This window comes from Monodon monoceros, unplaced genomic scaffold (assembly GCF_005190385.1).
Source record: "Monodon monoceros isolate NGI ecotype Baffin Bay Population unplaced genomic scaffold, NGI_Narwhal_1 Super_Scaffold_11, whole genome shotgun sequence".
Taxonomy (NCBI): Eukaryota; Metazoa; Chordata; class Mammalia; order Artiodactyla; family Monodontidae; genus Monodon; species Monodon monoceros.
The window spans coordinates 141908408-141924668 of NW_021703767.1; the positions used below are offsets into that span (position 1 = coordinate 141908408).

The following is a 16261-nucleotide window of genomic DNA, read 5'->3' on the forward strand; positions in this document are numbered from 1 at the left end:
GAAAAAGAAATGAAGGAAACAAAAGCAAAGATCAATAAAACTAAAAGCCGGTTCTTTGAGAATATAAACAAAATTGATAAACCATTAGCCAGACTCATCAAGAAAAAAAAGGGAGAAGACTCAAATCAACAGAATCAGAAATGAAAAAGAAGTAACAACTGACACTGCAGAAATAAAAAAGATTGTGAGAGATTACTACAAGCAATTATATGCCAATGAAATGGACAACCTGGAAGAAATGGACAATTTCTTAGAAAAGCACAACCTTCTGAGACTGAACCAGGAAGAAATAGAAAACATAAACAGACCAAGCACAAGCAATGAAACTGAAACCGTGATTAAAAATCTTCCGACAAACAAAAGCCCAGGACCACATGCTTCACAGGCAAATTCTATCAAACATTTAGAGAAGAATTAACACCTATCCTTCTCAAACTCTTCCAAAATATAGCAGAGGGAAGAACACTCCCAAACTCATTCTACAAGGCCACCATCACCCTGATACCAAAAGCAAAGATGTCACAAAGAAAGAAAACTACAGGGCTTCCCTGGTGGCGCAGTGGTTGAGAGTCCACCTGCTGATGCAGGGCATGCGGGTTTGTGCCCCGGTCTGGGAAGATCCCACATGCCGCGGAGCGGCTGGGCCCGTGAGCCATGGCCGCTGAGCCTGTGCATCCAGAGCCTGTGCTCCTCAATGGGAGAGGCCACAACAGTGAGAGGCCCACATACCGCAAAAAAAAAAAAAAAAAAAACAACTACAGGCCAATATCACTGATGAACATAGATGCAAAAATCCTCAACAAAATACCAGCAAACAGAATCCAACAGCACATTTAAAGGATCATACACCATGATCAAGTGGGGTTTATCCGAGGAATGTAAGGATTCTTCACTATATACAAATCAATCAATATGATACACCATATTAACAAATTGAGAATAAAAAACATATGAACGGGCTGCCCTGGTGGCGCAGTGGTTGAGAGTACGCCTGCCGAGGCGGGGGACGCGGGTTCGTGCCCCAGTCCAGGAGGATCCCACATGCCGCAGAGCGGCTGGGCCCGTGAGCCATGGCCACTGAGCCTGCGCATCCAGAGCGTGTGCTCTGCAACGGGAGAGACCACAGCAGTGAGGCCCGCGTACCGCAAAAAACAAACAAAAAACCATATGAACATCTCAATAGATGCAGAAAAATCTTTCAACAAAATTCAACACCGATTTATGATAAACACCCTCAAGAAAGCAGGCATAGAGGGAACTTACCTCAACATAATAAAGACCATATATGACAAACCCACAGCCAACATCGTTCTCAAAGGTGAAAAACTAAAACCATTTCCACTAATATCAGGAACAAGACAAGGCAGCCCACTCTCACCACTATTATTCAACATTGTTTTGGAAGTTTTAGCCACAGCAATCAGAGAAGAAAAAAGAAATAAAAGGAATCCAAATCAGAAAACAAGAAGTAAAGCTTGTCACTGCTTGCAGATGACATGATACTATACATAGAGAATCCTAAAGATGCTACCAGAAAACTTCTAGCGCTAATCAAAGAATTTGGTAAAGTAGCAGGATACAAAATTAATGCACAGAAATCTCTTGCACTCCTATATACTAATGATGAAAAATCTGAAAGTGAAATTAAGGAAACACTCCCATTTACCATTACAAAAACAAGAATAAAACACCTAGGAATAAACCTACCTAAGGAGACAAAAGACCTGTATGCAGAAAACTATAAGACACTGATGAAAGAAATTAAAGATAATACCAACAGATGGATTCAATGCAATCCCTATCAAACTATCACTGGCATTTTTCACAGAACTAGAACAAAAAATTTCACAATTTGTATGGAACACAAAAGATGCCAAATAGCCAAAGCAATCTTGAGAAAGAGAAACGGAGCTGGAGGAATCAGGCTCCCGGACTTCAGACTATACTACAAAGCTACGGTAATCAAGACAGTACAGTAGTGGCACAAAAACAGAAATATAGTTCAATGGAACAGGAGAGAAAGCCCAGAGATAAACCCACACACATATGGTCACCTTATCTTTGATAAAGGAGACAAGAATATACAATGGAGAAAAGGCAGCCTCTTCAATAAGTGGTGCTGGGAAAACTGGACAGCTCCATGTAAAAGAATGAAATTAGAACACTCCCTAACACCATACACAAAAATAAACTCAAAATGGATTAAAGACCTAATGTAAGGCCAGACACTATAAACCTCTCAGAGGAAAACATAGGCACAACACTATGACATAAATCACAGCAAGCTCCTTTTTGACCCAGCTCCTAGAGAAATGGAAATAAAAACAAAAATAAACAAATGGGACCTAATGACACTTAAAAGCTTTTGCACAGCAAAGTAAACCATAAACAAGACCAAAAGACAACCCTCAGAATGGGAGAAAATATTTGCAAATGAAGCAACTGACAAAGGATTAATCTCCAAAATTTACAAGCAGCTCATGCAGCTCAATATCAAAAAAACAAGCAACCCAATCCAAAAATGGGCAGAAGACCTAAATAGACATTTTGCCAAAGAAGACATACAGATTGCCAACAAACACATGAAAGAATGCTCAACATCATTAATCATTAGAGAAATGCAAGTCGAAACTACAATGAGGTATCACCTCACACCAGTCAGAATGGCCATCATCAAAAAAATCTACAAACAGGGCTCCCTGGTGGCGCAGCGGTTGAGAGTCCGCCTGCCGATGCAGGGGACATGGGTTCGTGCCCCGGTCCGGGAAGATCCCACATGCTGCAGAGCGGCTAGGCCCGTGAGCCATGGCCGCTGAGCCTGCGCTCTGCAACAGGAGGGGCCACAACAGTGAGAGGCCTGTGTACCGCAAAAAAAAAAAAAAAATCTACAAACAATAAATGCTGGAGAGGGTGTGGAGAAAAGGTAACCCTCTTGCACTGTTGGTGGGAATGTAAATAGATACAGCCACTATGGAGAACAGTAAGGATGTTCCTTAAAAAACTAAAAATAGAGCTACCGTACGACCCAGCAATCCCACTACTGGGCATATACCCTGAGCAAACCATAATTCGAAAAGTCATGCACCACAATGTTCATTGCAGCTCTATTTACAATAGCCAGGACATAGAAGCAACCTAAGTGTCCATCGACAGATGAATGGATAAAGAAGCTGTGGCACATATATACAATGGAATATTACTCAGCCATAAAAAGAAACGAAATTGAGTTATTTGTAGTGAGGTGGATGGACCTAGAGTCTGTCATACAGAGTGAACTAAGTCAGAAAGAGGAAAAACAAATACCGTATGCTAACACATATATATGGAATCTAAAAAAAAAAAAAGTCATGAAGAACCTAGGGGCAGAACAGGAATAAAGATGCAGACCTACTAGAGAATGAACTTGAGGACACAGGGAGGGGGAAGGGTTAGCTGGGACAAAGTGAGAGAGTGGCATGTACATATATACACTACCAAATGAAAAACAGATAGCTAGTAGGAAGCAGCTGTATAGCACAGTGAGTTCAGCTTGGTGCTTTGTGACCACATAGAGGGGTGGGACAGGGAGGGTGTGAGGGAGGGTGTGAGGGAGGGAGACGCAAGAGGGAAGAGATATGGCGATATACGTTTATGTATAGCTGATTCACTTGGTTATAAAGCAGAAACTAACACACCATTGTAAAGCACTTATACTCCAATAAAGATGTTAAAAATAAAAGTGTATACGGTTCAGAAACTCTTCTCATTTTAACAGTATTATGCCTCTGTAGATCTCATAATGGAAATAAATATTTGCAATGAAAAAAAAAAGAAATATTTGGTAATTCTGTAAGATATCAGGTTAATTTTTGTAGTCTTCAAAACTTTCCAAGCAATGTGAATTCTTATCAGGTTATAGGTTGACAACGACTGAACCTGGCTGGTTGCAGGGCTCCCCAAAACTTCCAAATGTAAGCCTTTGCCATTAAGCTACTGAAGACTATAGTAAAGAGTGGGCAAAAATAACCTGCACAGAATAGTAACCTATGTAGTTAGCATATACTGACAGGGCTGAGAATACCAAGCATGGTTTTATGACATCTCAAACTTCACACTTTTGTAGGCCATGCCAATAATTCCTCACATACCAGCACTAATGCCCCATTTCTGAGGCACCCTATAATTCCAGTTTCTCTGCTATTTCCAAGGAGGCAGAAGTTGTGATCCTAATTCTAACTCCTACAGAGATAAGGATCCCAAACAAAAATTCCCAGTGTCTGGAGACTTCCCTGTCTTCTTCATAGCAACAGAGAACACATCTCTCTCCTTCTGGGATTCCCTAATGCTGACAACTAAGACATCCCACTAAGAGAAAGTTATTATGATGGCCGTTTTTTCAGAGCCCCAAAATAACTCAAATATAAGACACAGCAAGATATTTTCATAGGTATTTGAATTTTAGGAGAAATGAAACAATCAGAAGACAAACAATGGGGGGCAGAGATTTTGTGCATTTGAACAAGCAACATACCACTTCAAGACCTAGGCATAGCCATACCATCATCTTTAAAGTTATTATTTTCAAAAACATGTCAAATGTATGTTTAAAAAATCAAAATACATAACTTCTGAGTAGTCTAAAGCAAGACAAGAATTTTAACAGATAAAACCTATGGAAATTCAAACATCAGTTACAATCTTCCAATGCCATAAATTTTACATAAAATTAAAGAGATTTTCTTATACATTCTTTCATTTATAAGGTTACCCATTAACACTGCTCAATTAAAAATAGCTTTGGACACAAGAAAATTCTGTTTCATAAAGTCTTCATATTCTATTTCTGTCAAGCTAATTACATGACGAACCTGCTGGCCAGAAAAATGAACTGTTATTTTTAAAATGCCAGATAGTCTCCAAATTTCTAATCATGTCCCTTGCTTTTCGAGATAATTTATAGAAACAAATCTAATAATAAAAACATAACTCATTTTTTTAAATGGGTCCTCAGAATAGTTAGAACCACCATCATAATGACCAAGATCTCATTCTTTAAGAAAGTGCTTAAGGATGATAAATGCTATGCATTCAAAGGTGGATAACAGTAACCTCTCCCCATTAACTTAGAACTTTGCAATTCTGGCATAAACCTCAGGAACTTATAATAACAATGCGAGTAAAGGCTTTCCTATCCCAGGCTACTCCTCCAAAACAAAGCCCACCACAAAGGAAACATTTTTAAGATCAGACTCCAACAGAGACTTCTGCATTTAGCCCTGAGAGTTAACACTGAGCTAAATTGGCACACTGGTATGGAAAACAGGGTAGAGCCTCACCTCACTCCTTTTTCGAGGATTTATAACTTTTTCCACATCCCCTTACAACCAGTCGCCATCTCTTCCTCCCAAATCGGTACATGAGAATAGGGAATGTTTGGTTTGCACCTGCCAGATCCTTATCCAGTTCAAAAAGTTGTCATTCTTGCTAGAATAATGTCTCAAAAATCAAAGACTATGTAATATGTAGTCGGCTTTGTTAGATTACTATTTGTAATCTTTTCCAGGAATATAATAATACGTAAATACTTAAAAAGTAAGTGTGACAATATACTTAAAACATTTTATGCCAAAATATTTCTTCCTACATGTCATATGACAGGTGTTGAGGAAAGAAAAAAAGGTACCATTCTATTTAAAGTAATGAAAAGCTTAAGGACTGTGCACTGTTTATAGAATACCATAATAAAACAGATGATCTGTAGATATTTCAAATCAACTCTCCATGATGATATTAAATAATTTCCAAAACTTCATATAAACCTTTAAACCTGGATATTTAATTGAGTAAATATTAATTACCTATACAAAAAAATAGGTGTGTTAATTAGAAACTTCCCTTACTATAACTTTTATATAAAATTATATATAATCAAGTATTTTTAAATTAGATTATTAAAATTATACTGTTTAGTGAATAAAGTTACAAAAGGATATTAAAAAATATGAGCCCATTTTCATCAGAAAAAAATTACACACAATACATACACACCTAGGAAAAAATATGAAATGCTGTTTACCCAACAGAATATAAATAAAAATTGTGAGAAGTAGAAATATTTTTCATGTTCTTTTCTGATAGACATTTTCTAACTTTCTACAATGAACATATATTAAACTATTTTCAAAGCTTATTAATCCATGTATACGAGAACATAAGCTAGAATAAAACTGAAGGTTTCTTTTTTTAGAGACACTGTTTGTACCTACTTATTACTTATGCAGTCCCAACTTTCTCACTAGAATCTAGGCAAAAAGGTTCAGTGAAACCAAAACAAGCCGGCAGTCCTGGCAGCGTAGAAGGCAGGGAGTGCACGTTCCTACTCTCAACTAGGGGCAGCCTGCACCGCGCACTGACTCAGGGCAGCAAACACAGAAGGGTCTCCCCTGAGAGGTCTGTCAGCTTTTCTGACAGAAGCCTGGATTAATGGTCTCTTGCAGCTCCTGTTTATTAGCAGAAAGTGTCCCCCTGAATATTGTCCAGGCCACTAAAACTCAAAATCTGAAGGTAAGGGAGGGAGGGCAACTCCCCCCGCTTCAGTGGGATGGCCCCATCCCTAGAACAAATAGGTGTGAATACAAACATCCTTGGCCTGAGAACAGAGAAACTAAATGAGAAAAATTCACTGATCACCTTCACCGCAGCTATTATTACCACTATCTCTAGCTCTTGAAAAGAAAGCCACTTTGAGTAGAAATTCAGTTCAATCGGTGTTGCTGATAATATTCAGAAAAGAAATCAAGAAATTAATTTCTATAAAAACAGTCCAGCAAACTCATATCTACACATTTATAAAAGCACTCTCAAGCCCACAGATGAAAAGGAGAGTGATATACATTTGATACTTATAGGCTAACAGAATTATGCTCATTTTCAACGATGAAAAGGAAGGGGTCTTCTGATAAAAAAAAAAAGGGGTCTTCTGATAAAAAAAAAAAAAAGATTTAACCTTTTCTTATTTTGTATCTTCATAGTAATACGGTATCTTGTACTACAGTAATTGCACTAAGTATTCCACATTGAATAAAAATTAACAGTATGCCATTGAAAATAATCAACTACAAAGAGCATTCAGAATAAATTTTCATTAAGGTCTGATAGAATTGAAATCTTATGAGTTAAGTTTATTTGTAATTTATTTTATTGTCTTTGTGCGGACAAAGCACCAAACTATTGATAGTAATAAATAACGCCAGCACCCAATTATACTGGAATCTAAGCACTCAGGGCACATTTTCATCCCCACATAAAACTAAAGGCAATGAAAATGCAAAATAAACCCATATTAAGATAAATATCCTCCAGGTATCTAAAAAAATTTTAATTCTATCATTTGTGATTTATACATATGATGATGCCATAACTGACTTTTTCTAAAGTTCAAAAGCTGGCTGCCATGTTAAAAAATGCTTTATTGAGAATTCTTAAATTATAACAAAAATGTCAAAATGATACGTTAAATCTATTTAAAAATATTAATCTATTTTACAGCACTTTGCAATATTGCTAACTTCTAATAAAAGAATATAGATTTAATATTTATCAAAGACTCAAACTTTATCAAGAATACTTCAACTACCAGAAAAGGAAAAAAAAACATTCCAATAAAACAAACTCCTAATTTCACTAAGAGTATGTACCAAGATCATTCTGTAAAAAGAAAGATTCTTCCGTTCAGAGTGGTCACCTGATATACAGCAATTTGAGACAATCGCCCATAGTTTGTTTTTCTGTGGAAGAATGAATTGCTGCCAAAGAGGGGAAAGGAGATGGTTTGCCAGTTGGTGCAAAAAAGGAACTGAGCCACTCATCCACACAACAGGCACAGGAATCTCACCATCACTAAGCCAACAAAAGTGAGACCAGCAAAAGCTTAGCAACAAGCCTCTTTTCCTATCTTCTATAAAGACTGTCTCAGACTCCACATTACCCTTTTATAATATCTCCTCCTCTTTTCTCCCTCAAGGCTGCCATGCTTTGATATTCATTTCAGCCACGTTTCACCCATATAACCACGGAGAGGGCCATGTTATCTACCCAGCATTAATGTACTTCCAGAAATGCCCTCCCAAACCAAGGGACAAGGAGAGAGGTAGAAGATGAGGGATACTTAATATCATAAGAAATGCTTAAATGTCCATAGTGAAAATAAAAAATATACTTTCTCTAAAAAGCATCCAAATCAGAAAGAAGTAAAACTGTCACTAATTGCAGAGGAAATGATATTATGTAGAGAAAACCCTAAAGACTCCACCGTAAAACTATTAGAATAAACAAATTTAGTAAAGTTGCAGGATACAAAATCAATATACAAAAATCTGTTGTGTTTCTGTAAACTAACAATGAACTATCAGAAACTAAGAAAATCCTACTTACAATTAAAACAAAAACAATAAAAATTAAAATACCTAGGAATATTTTTTTTTTTTTTTTTTTTTGGCCACACGGTGCAGCATGGTAGTTCCCAGACCAGGGATGGAACCCATGCCCTCTGCAGTAGGAACATGGAGTCTTAACCACTGGACCACCAGGGAAGTCCCCACCTAGGAATAAATTTAACCAAGGAGGTAAAAGAACTGTATACTGAAAACCATAAGACATTGATTAAAGAAATTGAAGACAAAAATAAATGGAAAAAAATTCTATGTGCATGAATTAAAAGAATATTGCTAAAATGTCCGTACTTCCCAAAGCAATCTGCAGATTCAATGCAATCCCTATCAAAATTCCAACAACATTTTTCACAGAAATAGAACAATCTTAAAATTTATATGGAACCAAAAAAGACCCTGAATTGCCAAAGCAGTCTTGAGAAAGATGAACAAAGCTGGAGGCATAATTTTAAACTATATTACAGGGACTTCCCTGGCGGTCCAGTGGTTAAGACTCCATTCTCCCAATGCAGGGGAACTAAGATCCCACATGCCGCATGGCATGGCCAAAACAAACAAACTATATTACAAAGTAATATAGTAATCAAAACGGTGAACGTCATTTAAAGAAGACACATGGATCAATGGAACAGAACAGAGAGCACAGAAATAAACCCATGCGTATATGGTCAATTACTTTATGACAAAGGATGCAAGAATATACAAGGGGAAAATGACAATCTCTTCAATAAGTGGTGTTGAGAAAACTAGACAGCCACATGCAACAGAATGAAACTGGACCCCTATCTTACACCATACACAAAAATTAACTCAAAATGATTAAAGACTTGAATGTAAGACCTGAAACCGTAAAACTCCTAGAAGAAAACATAAGCAGTACATGCCTTGACATCAGTCTTTGCGATGATTTTTTTTTTTTAACTTGATCCCAAAAGCAAAAATAAACAAGTGGGACTACAACAAACTAAAAAGCTCTGCACAGCAAAGGAAACCGTCAACAAAATTAAAAGCCAACCTAGCAAATGGGAGAAAATACTTGTAAATCATATACCTAATAAGGGGTAATATCCAAAATATATAAAGAACTCATACAAGTCAATAGCAAAAAAAACAACAACAAAACACACAAAAGAAAAAAAAACCCAAAAACACCAATTCATTAAAAAAAAAAATGGGCAGAGGATCTAAACTGACATTTTTCCAAAGAAGACATACAGATGGCCAACAGGTATATGAAAAGGTGCTCACCATCACTAATCTCAGGGAAATGCAAATCAAAACCAAAATGAGGTATCACCTCACACCTGTTAGAATGGTTATTATCAAAATAACAAGTATTGGCAGAATGTGGAGAAAAGGAACCCTTGTACACGTTGGTGGGACTGTAAATTGGTGCAGTCCAGATGTAGAGAACAAATGTATGGACACGAAAGGGGGAAAGCCGCGGGGGGGGGGGGGGGGGGGGGGGGTGGGGGGGTGGTGTGATGAACTGGGCAATTGGGATTGACATGTATACACTGTTGTGTATAAAACTGATGACTAATAAGAACCTGCTGTATAAAAAAAAATAAAATTTAATTTAAAAATTAAAAAAAAACTACTGACTTGTATGTATGTTATAAACGGGAGAATTTTATGGTATGTAAATTGTATCTCAATAAAGCTGGTTAAAAGTGTTTTCCTTAAAATAAATAAATAAATTGGTGCAGTCACTATGTAAAACAGTATGAAAGTCTCACAAAAAATTTAAAATAGAATTATCATATGATACAGCAACTCCACTCCTGGGTATTTATACGAAGAAAATGAAAACACTAATTTGAAAAGATATATGTATCCCCATGTTCACTGCAGCACTGTTTACAACAGCTGAGACAAGGAAGCAACATAAATGTCCATCAATGGATGAACGGATAAAGAAAATGGGGTGTTTGTATACAATTGAATATTATTCACCCATGAAAAAGAATGAAATCTTGACATTTGGGACAACATGGGTAGATCTAAAGGGCATAATTTTAGTGAAATAAGTCAGAGAGAGAAAGACAAAAATACTGTATGATCTTACTTGTATGTGGAATCTAAAACAAAACAAAACAAAAAAACCGAACTCATAGATACAGAGAACAAATCAGTGGTTGCCAAAGTTGGGGGGAGCGGGGAGATAGGTGAAGGTGGTCAAAGGTACAAACTTCCAGTTATAAAATAATTTCCTGGGGATGTAATGTACAGTAAGGTGACTATGGTTAATAATACCGTGTTGTCTATCAAAGTTGTTAAGAGTTGGTTTTTGTCACAAGGAAAAAAAATATGTAACTACGTATGGTGATGAATGTTAACTAGACTGATTGTGGTGATCATTTTGCAATATAAGAAAATCTTCTCAGACAAAAGAAGTGAGCGGGGCTTCCCTGGTGGCGCAGTGGTTGAGAGTCTGCCTGCCAATGCAGGGGACCCGAGTTTGAGCCCTGGTCTGGGAGGATCCCACATGCCGCGGAGCAACTGGGCCTGTGAGCCACAACTACTGACCCTGCGCTCCGCAACGGGAGAGGCCGCTACAGTGAGACGCCCACGCACCGCGATGAAGAGCGGCCCCCGCTCGCCACAACTAGAGAAAGCCCTCGCACAGAAACGAACACCCAACACAGCCATAAATAAATAAAATTAAAAAAATAAGTGAAAATACCGATCCCTTGATTTTTGGGGGGAAGACAAGTGTGTGTGTGTGTACACTCATCTAAGAGCTTACCATGGGCAAAGCACTGTGAGAATTATATGAGTACTCTCATTTCTCATAAAAACTCCATGAAGTAGACACCATTACTAATGACTCCCTTTTTACAGCAAGGAAACTGAGGTCTGAAGAATGTAAGCTAACAAAGCTAGCACTGAAGAAGCTGAGTTACGAAACCAGGTGATGTGATTTCATAGCCCATGCTCTTAAAAGGTATCACACTTACAACATTATTCAAAATACATACACCCTGAAAGGGGCGTGTACTCCGTAGCTTTTTGTGTGAAAGTAAAAGAAAGGTTAGTGGAAAGATATCACGGAATGAAAGACAAATTGTTTTGGTTGTTACTGTCTTTAAGCCAGGGGAATGTGTAAATGATGGTTAGGAACATAGGCCTGGTTTAAATCCCACCTTTGCCTTAGTCACATGATTAACAGTTTGTTACCTAAGCTGTAAGCCCGTTTCTTTCTCTGCAAATGGGAATAATTATACCGATCTCACCTCTTCTTTAAAACTGAGTCCTATTTGTATTAAGATTTTTAAAAATACAAAAGAGGCTTATTTTTTTTTTAACGTACTTAGTAAAATGCAACTGTTGCTATCACCCAAGTATTAAACATATCTGAAACTACTGATGGACACACCCACTTCTATTCAGAAAAGTTAGCACAGTTTCTAAAAATTGTTCTCATTGTAACTGGAATTAGTTACTTGAGAATGTATCTAAAGAACATTGTTATGTAACCACTTGTCCTAAGAATGACAGAAGACTTTTGAGGAAGTTAGTATGTCAATTATCTAACTGGTTAACAATAACTGAGGTTGGATTATGTATCCAGCTCTTTGCTAAAAACTATAAAGGATACATGGTCTGACTCCAGGAGTTGATAATTTAATTGTTAAAACAAAAGTATCACACATGAAAGTTAATTAAAAGGAAAGATATTTATGTTTTATGATCCATAAGGGTGACAGAAAAAGATGAGTATAAACTGGAAGATAAACGTTTGGTGAGACCCTGAGCTAGCCTTGAAGGGTAATTAAGATTAGACTCGTAAAGAGAGAGGCATTTCTGTTGAAAGATAAGCATGCAAAGTGACAAAAACAAACATGATGCCCAGGGGACAAGTGAAGAGGTAAATCTATTAGGATGATATGGAATAAATTTCAATTGGCACATAGTTTATAAAAGAAGTGGCTTGAAAGTCTGGTTGAGGAGTTTAGACTTGCAATAATAAGCCACTATAACAAAGTTTTTAATACAAATCTTTAAATAATATTTAAATATAGTCACGTTTCCTAAATTAGAAATATTCACAGTCAAAACAAAGTATGCTTTATACTTCATTGAATTTTACTTTTAAAAATCTCCAATGTTAATAGTTTTATATTTAAGAAACTTACAGTTTAGAGGTGAATACTGAAATATCTACAGATAAAGTGAATTTGCTTTGCTTCAAGATAACGAGAGGGGAAACGTGGGTGACCTTGAGCTGTAACTGCTGAAGCTTGATGATAGAGAGAGTGTCTTTATACCATTCTGGCCACCATAATTTTATAGGCTTAATATTTTCCATTACAGTGGGGTTTTTTTCTTTTCTTAATCTACTAAATTAGAGTAGTACTGGGAAAAGATCAATATTCACACTGTGATTAACTGTATTCTAATAAAACAAAATTTGTTTTTTGCAGCCACTTAAACATGATAAAACACTGACTGAATGAAACAGATTATTAGGGTCTACAAATCAAAGTTTTACAAACCAGGGACTTCCCCGGTGGTCCAGTGGGTAAGACTCCGCGTTCCCAGTGCGGCGGGGGGTGCTGGGAAAGATCACTGGTCAGGGAACTAGATCCCACGTGCCGCAACGAAGACCCGGCTCGGCCAAAATAAATAAATAATAAATATATATAAATAAACATTTTTTAAGAAAAGCTTTACAAACTAAAAGTTCAAGAAATTCTGCTTGCTTCAGAGAAGCTTTCATAGCTGTTGTCAATTTTAACTCAAAATAGTTTTACTATATAGTACTTATATTTTTCACTATTTTTTTTTTTTTTTTTTTTGCGGTACGCGGGCCTTTCACTGCTGTGGCCTCTCCCGTTGCGGAGCACAGGCTCCGGACGCGCAGGCCCAGCTGCCATGGCTCACGGGCATGTGGGATCTTCCCGGACCGGGGCACGAACCCGTGCCCCCTGCATCGGCAGGCGGACCCCCAACCACTGCGCCACCAGGGAAGCCCTCACTTTTTAGTTTTTTAAAGTATCTTTTTAAGATACTGCGAATCAAACACAAACCCAATGCACTATTATTAAAGAGAAGTTAATAATCTTAAACCACTTTGCTTTGTGGTTTCAGAAATGTAAACTTCTGTGCAGTGACAATGTTAACATTACCCTGTAGCACATATCGCAACACAAGTTACTACCAGCAACACATGGTGTTACCCACCCCCACCCCCTAAAAAGAAGAACGATAGCAGGGACTGATTCAATTTTTATTTCTTCCTGTTAGCCACAAACAAGTAGCAATATGACATGCTTCAAAAAAGCAGGCAAAATTAACCCTCTTCAGAAATAGATGACCTCCGCAACAAACTCCTGAACTCTTGCAAAGGAATAATCTGCTTTCACTCTGGCTCAAAGATATTTTATGTAAAAGCAACTTTCTTCTCAGTGTGTATTTCTTGAATTTCACCGATAAAGACAAACATTTATTAAGCCCAGCAATGTATATTACTCATTTAATTATCAATGCAACCTCATCTTACAGATGAAGAAACAGGCTTAGAAAGATTAGGTCCCTTTGTGCAAAGTCCCAGTGATTACGTGTCAGGCAGGATAAGAATCTACATCAATGATACCAAAGTAAGTCCATGCTCATAACCACCTCCCTATATTGCCCCCCCCCCGCATAAAATTAAACTATGGTCTACGGTCAATGGTGTATATTATGGACATAAAGATGCTCATATAACCTGACAAATTTAAAGCAAGCAGCAAATCTTAAAGTAGACTTAGGGAGTGATTATCTTTTTAATAAACTTCTATTCAAGAGGATATAATTTATAAATAAAAGATTAAGTGATTTTTATTTATTTTACTATATTTCCCATATAGGTTTACAGTGAGAAAATACTGAATCAGTAAGTCAATTTTAGTTTCAAATGAATTTTTCTGATAATTGAATGACACCCATTTAAGTTTCACGAAATTTCTTCTGTAAATGAAAGGAAAATTTCCTATTGAGATTGAAAGAAAAAGTGGTCATTTCATTATCTACAAAGTTAAGGAACAGTAAACAAAAATATTGCTTTTAAATGTTAAAACTAACCAATTAAATCTTGGAGCAAAATGTTTACCATTACAGAGAATCAGAGGTCCTCAGAGGAAACACTGATGAGGCCTCAACACTTCCAAACAGTGAATGAGAACCATCTGGCTAACTCCATTTTCCGAAGTTGTTTGATTTTAGTAACGACGGTAAAGGCCTTCTTTTGCATTTATGCAAACCTCCCCCTCCTCCCCGCCGCCCCCCCACCATGTTCACGTGAACGGCTAACTTATTATCTGACGTTTTCTCTCTCCTGGCTCTAGTCTGTTCATACTTACTACATTATTGAAGTAATATACAAAATTCGGACAGATCCAACAATGACAGTCTGGCAAGTTAGTCTACAAATCATCTTGGCATGCAAACATAAATGGTCAAAATATTTTCCTGTTAGCGGTACAACTCGCCTAAACCTCACCCAAACAAAGAGAAAATGAAGAACTTAATAAAAATGCCCATAGGAAAGTCTCCTTGGGTGTTTTGGAAAAGGGAGGGTGCATCCAAAGTCCCCTGGGAAAATGTAAGGCTTTTTATTTTTCTCCTGGATGCCTAGTCAGTTGGCTGAGCCGTGTGTGTGTGTGTGTGTGTGTGTGTGTGTGTGAGAAATGACCCTGCTGTGTATGTGTGTGTGTGAAGTGACCCTGCTGTGTGTGTGCGTGTGTGAAGTGACCCTGCTGTGTGTGTGTGTAGGAAGTAACCCTGGTCTGAACTCTCTACTGAGTGTGTGTGTGTGTGTGTGTGTGTGTGTAGGAAGTGACCCTGGTCTGAACTCTCTGCTGAGCCAGTGAAATGCGGGTGAATTATTGATCCGCCGTGGGAATCAGATCTCTCTAGGTCTTCCCTCCTCTACTACTTGCCAGCAGCAGGAACCGAGCGCCGAAATGCTCTGACTCCAGGACAAATCACTTGGGTCACCTCGGCGACACTGTCCACGCAGACCCCCGCCCGTTTCGCCTGGGAAGCTGACGCAGGTAAGCGCTTTTAATAATCCCCCTGTGACAGACGTACGAGCTACAGGGTTTCACTGCTGTGAAAGAGCCATCCCGAGCGCGCTTCCAACAGAACGAGACCCTCGGCACTGAAGTGCACACGGCTGCAGCCGCATCCCTCACCAAATCCATTCTTCCTTGAGACGCGAGAGCGTCACACATGGTGGCACTTACAGCACACGCACACGGGCCCGCACCTCTCTCCCGGCTTCTCTTAAGACACATTTGGAGCAACCGCTAACCCACACGGTCACACACGCACCCCTACCATCCCCACCATCTCCTGCCCCACCGCCCTGCAAAGCTTGCACAACAGCAAAGAAAATGAAGCATGGGGGCCCCCAGTCCTGCTCACGGTCTGCCCCCCAAAGTTTCAAGTGCACGCTGCGTGCCCGCAGCCCAAGCCCCCGCCGAGGCGGAGAAGAAAGAAAAGGGGCGGGCGCGGGGTTCCGCCGGCAGGCGCCCCGACGGGGCGCGCCTCTGGGGGCCCGGATTTTCCCCCGTCCTCCCCCCCCCCAACAGGATCCACCGGGCGGAGCCCTCCACGGCCGCCCGGGAACAATGCCCCGGCCCAGACCGCCGCCCCGCCGCCCCCACTCACCACCCAGGTCAGCGCCCCGAGGCCGCCAGCTCCCGCGCCGCTGCCGCCGCCGCCCGCCTTGGCCATGGCGCGCTCCTCCGCTCCCGGCCCGAGGCCGCCGCTCCGCCTCCCGCGGGCCGCCCGGCCCCGCCGCTCCGCACCGACCGCGCGCCCGCCGCTCTTCTAGCGGCGCC

The 16261-nt window shown here is 39.2% G+C and overlaps 1 protein-coding gene across 3 annotated transcripts in view; it reads right to left on the bottom strand.

Annotated features, from left to right (window-relative positions):
• TOP2B (DNA topoisomerase II beta) overlaps positions 1–16261 on the bottom strand; it is a 66720-nt gene extending 50459 nt beyond the window's left edge. Inside the window, exon 1 of one of the 3 annotated variants that reach the window (XM_029213599.1) lies at positions 16089–16261. In XM_029213599.1, the coding sequence (XP_029069432.1) occupies positions 16089–16154 (66 nt within the window). In that variant the 5' untranslated portion in view covers positions 16155–16261. The remainder of the gene's footprint in view (positions 1–16088) is intronic. The other 2 variants (XM_029213600.1, XM_029213601.1) reach the window with 2 other exon arrangements.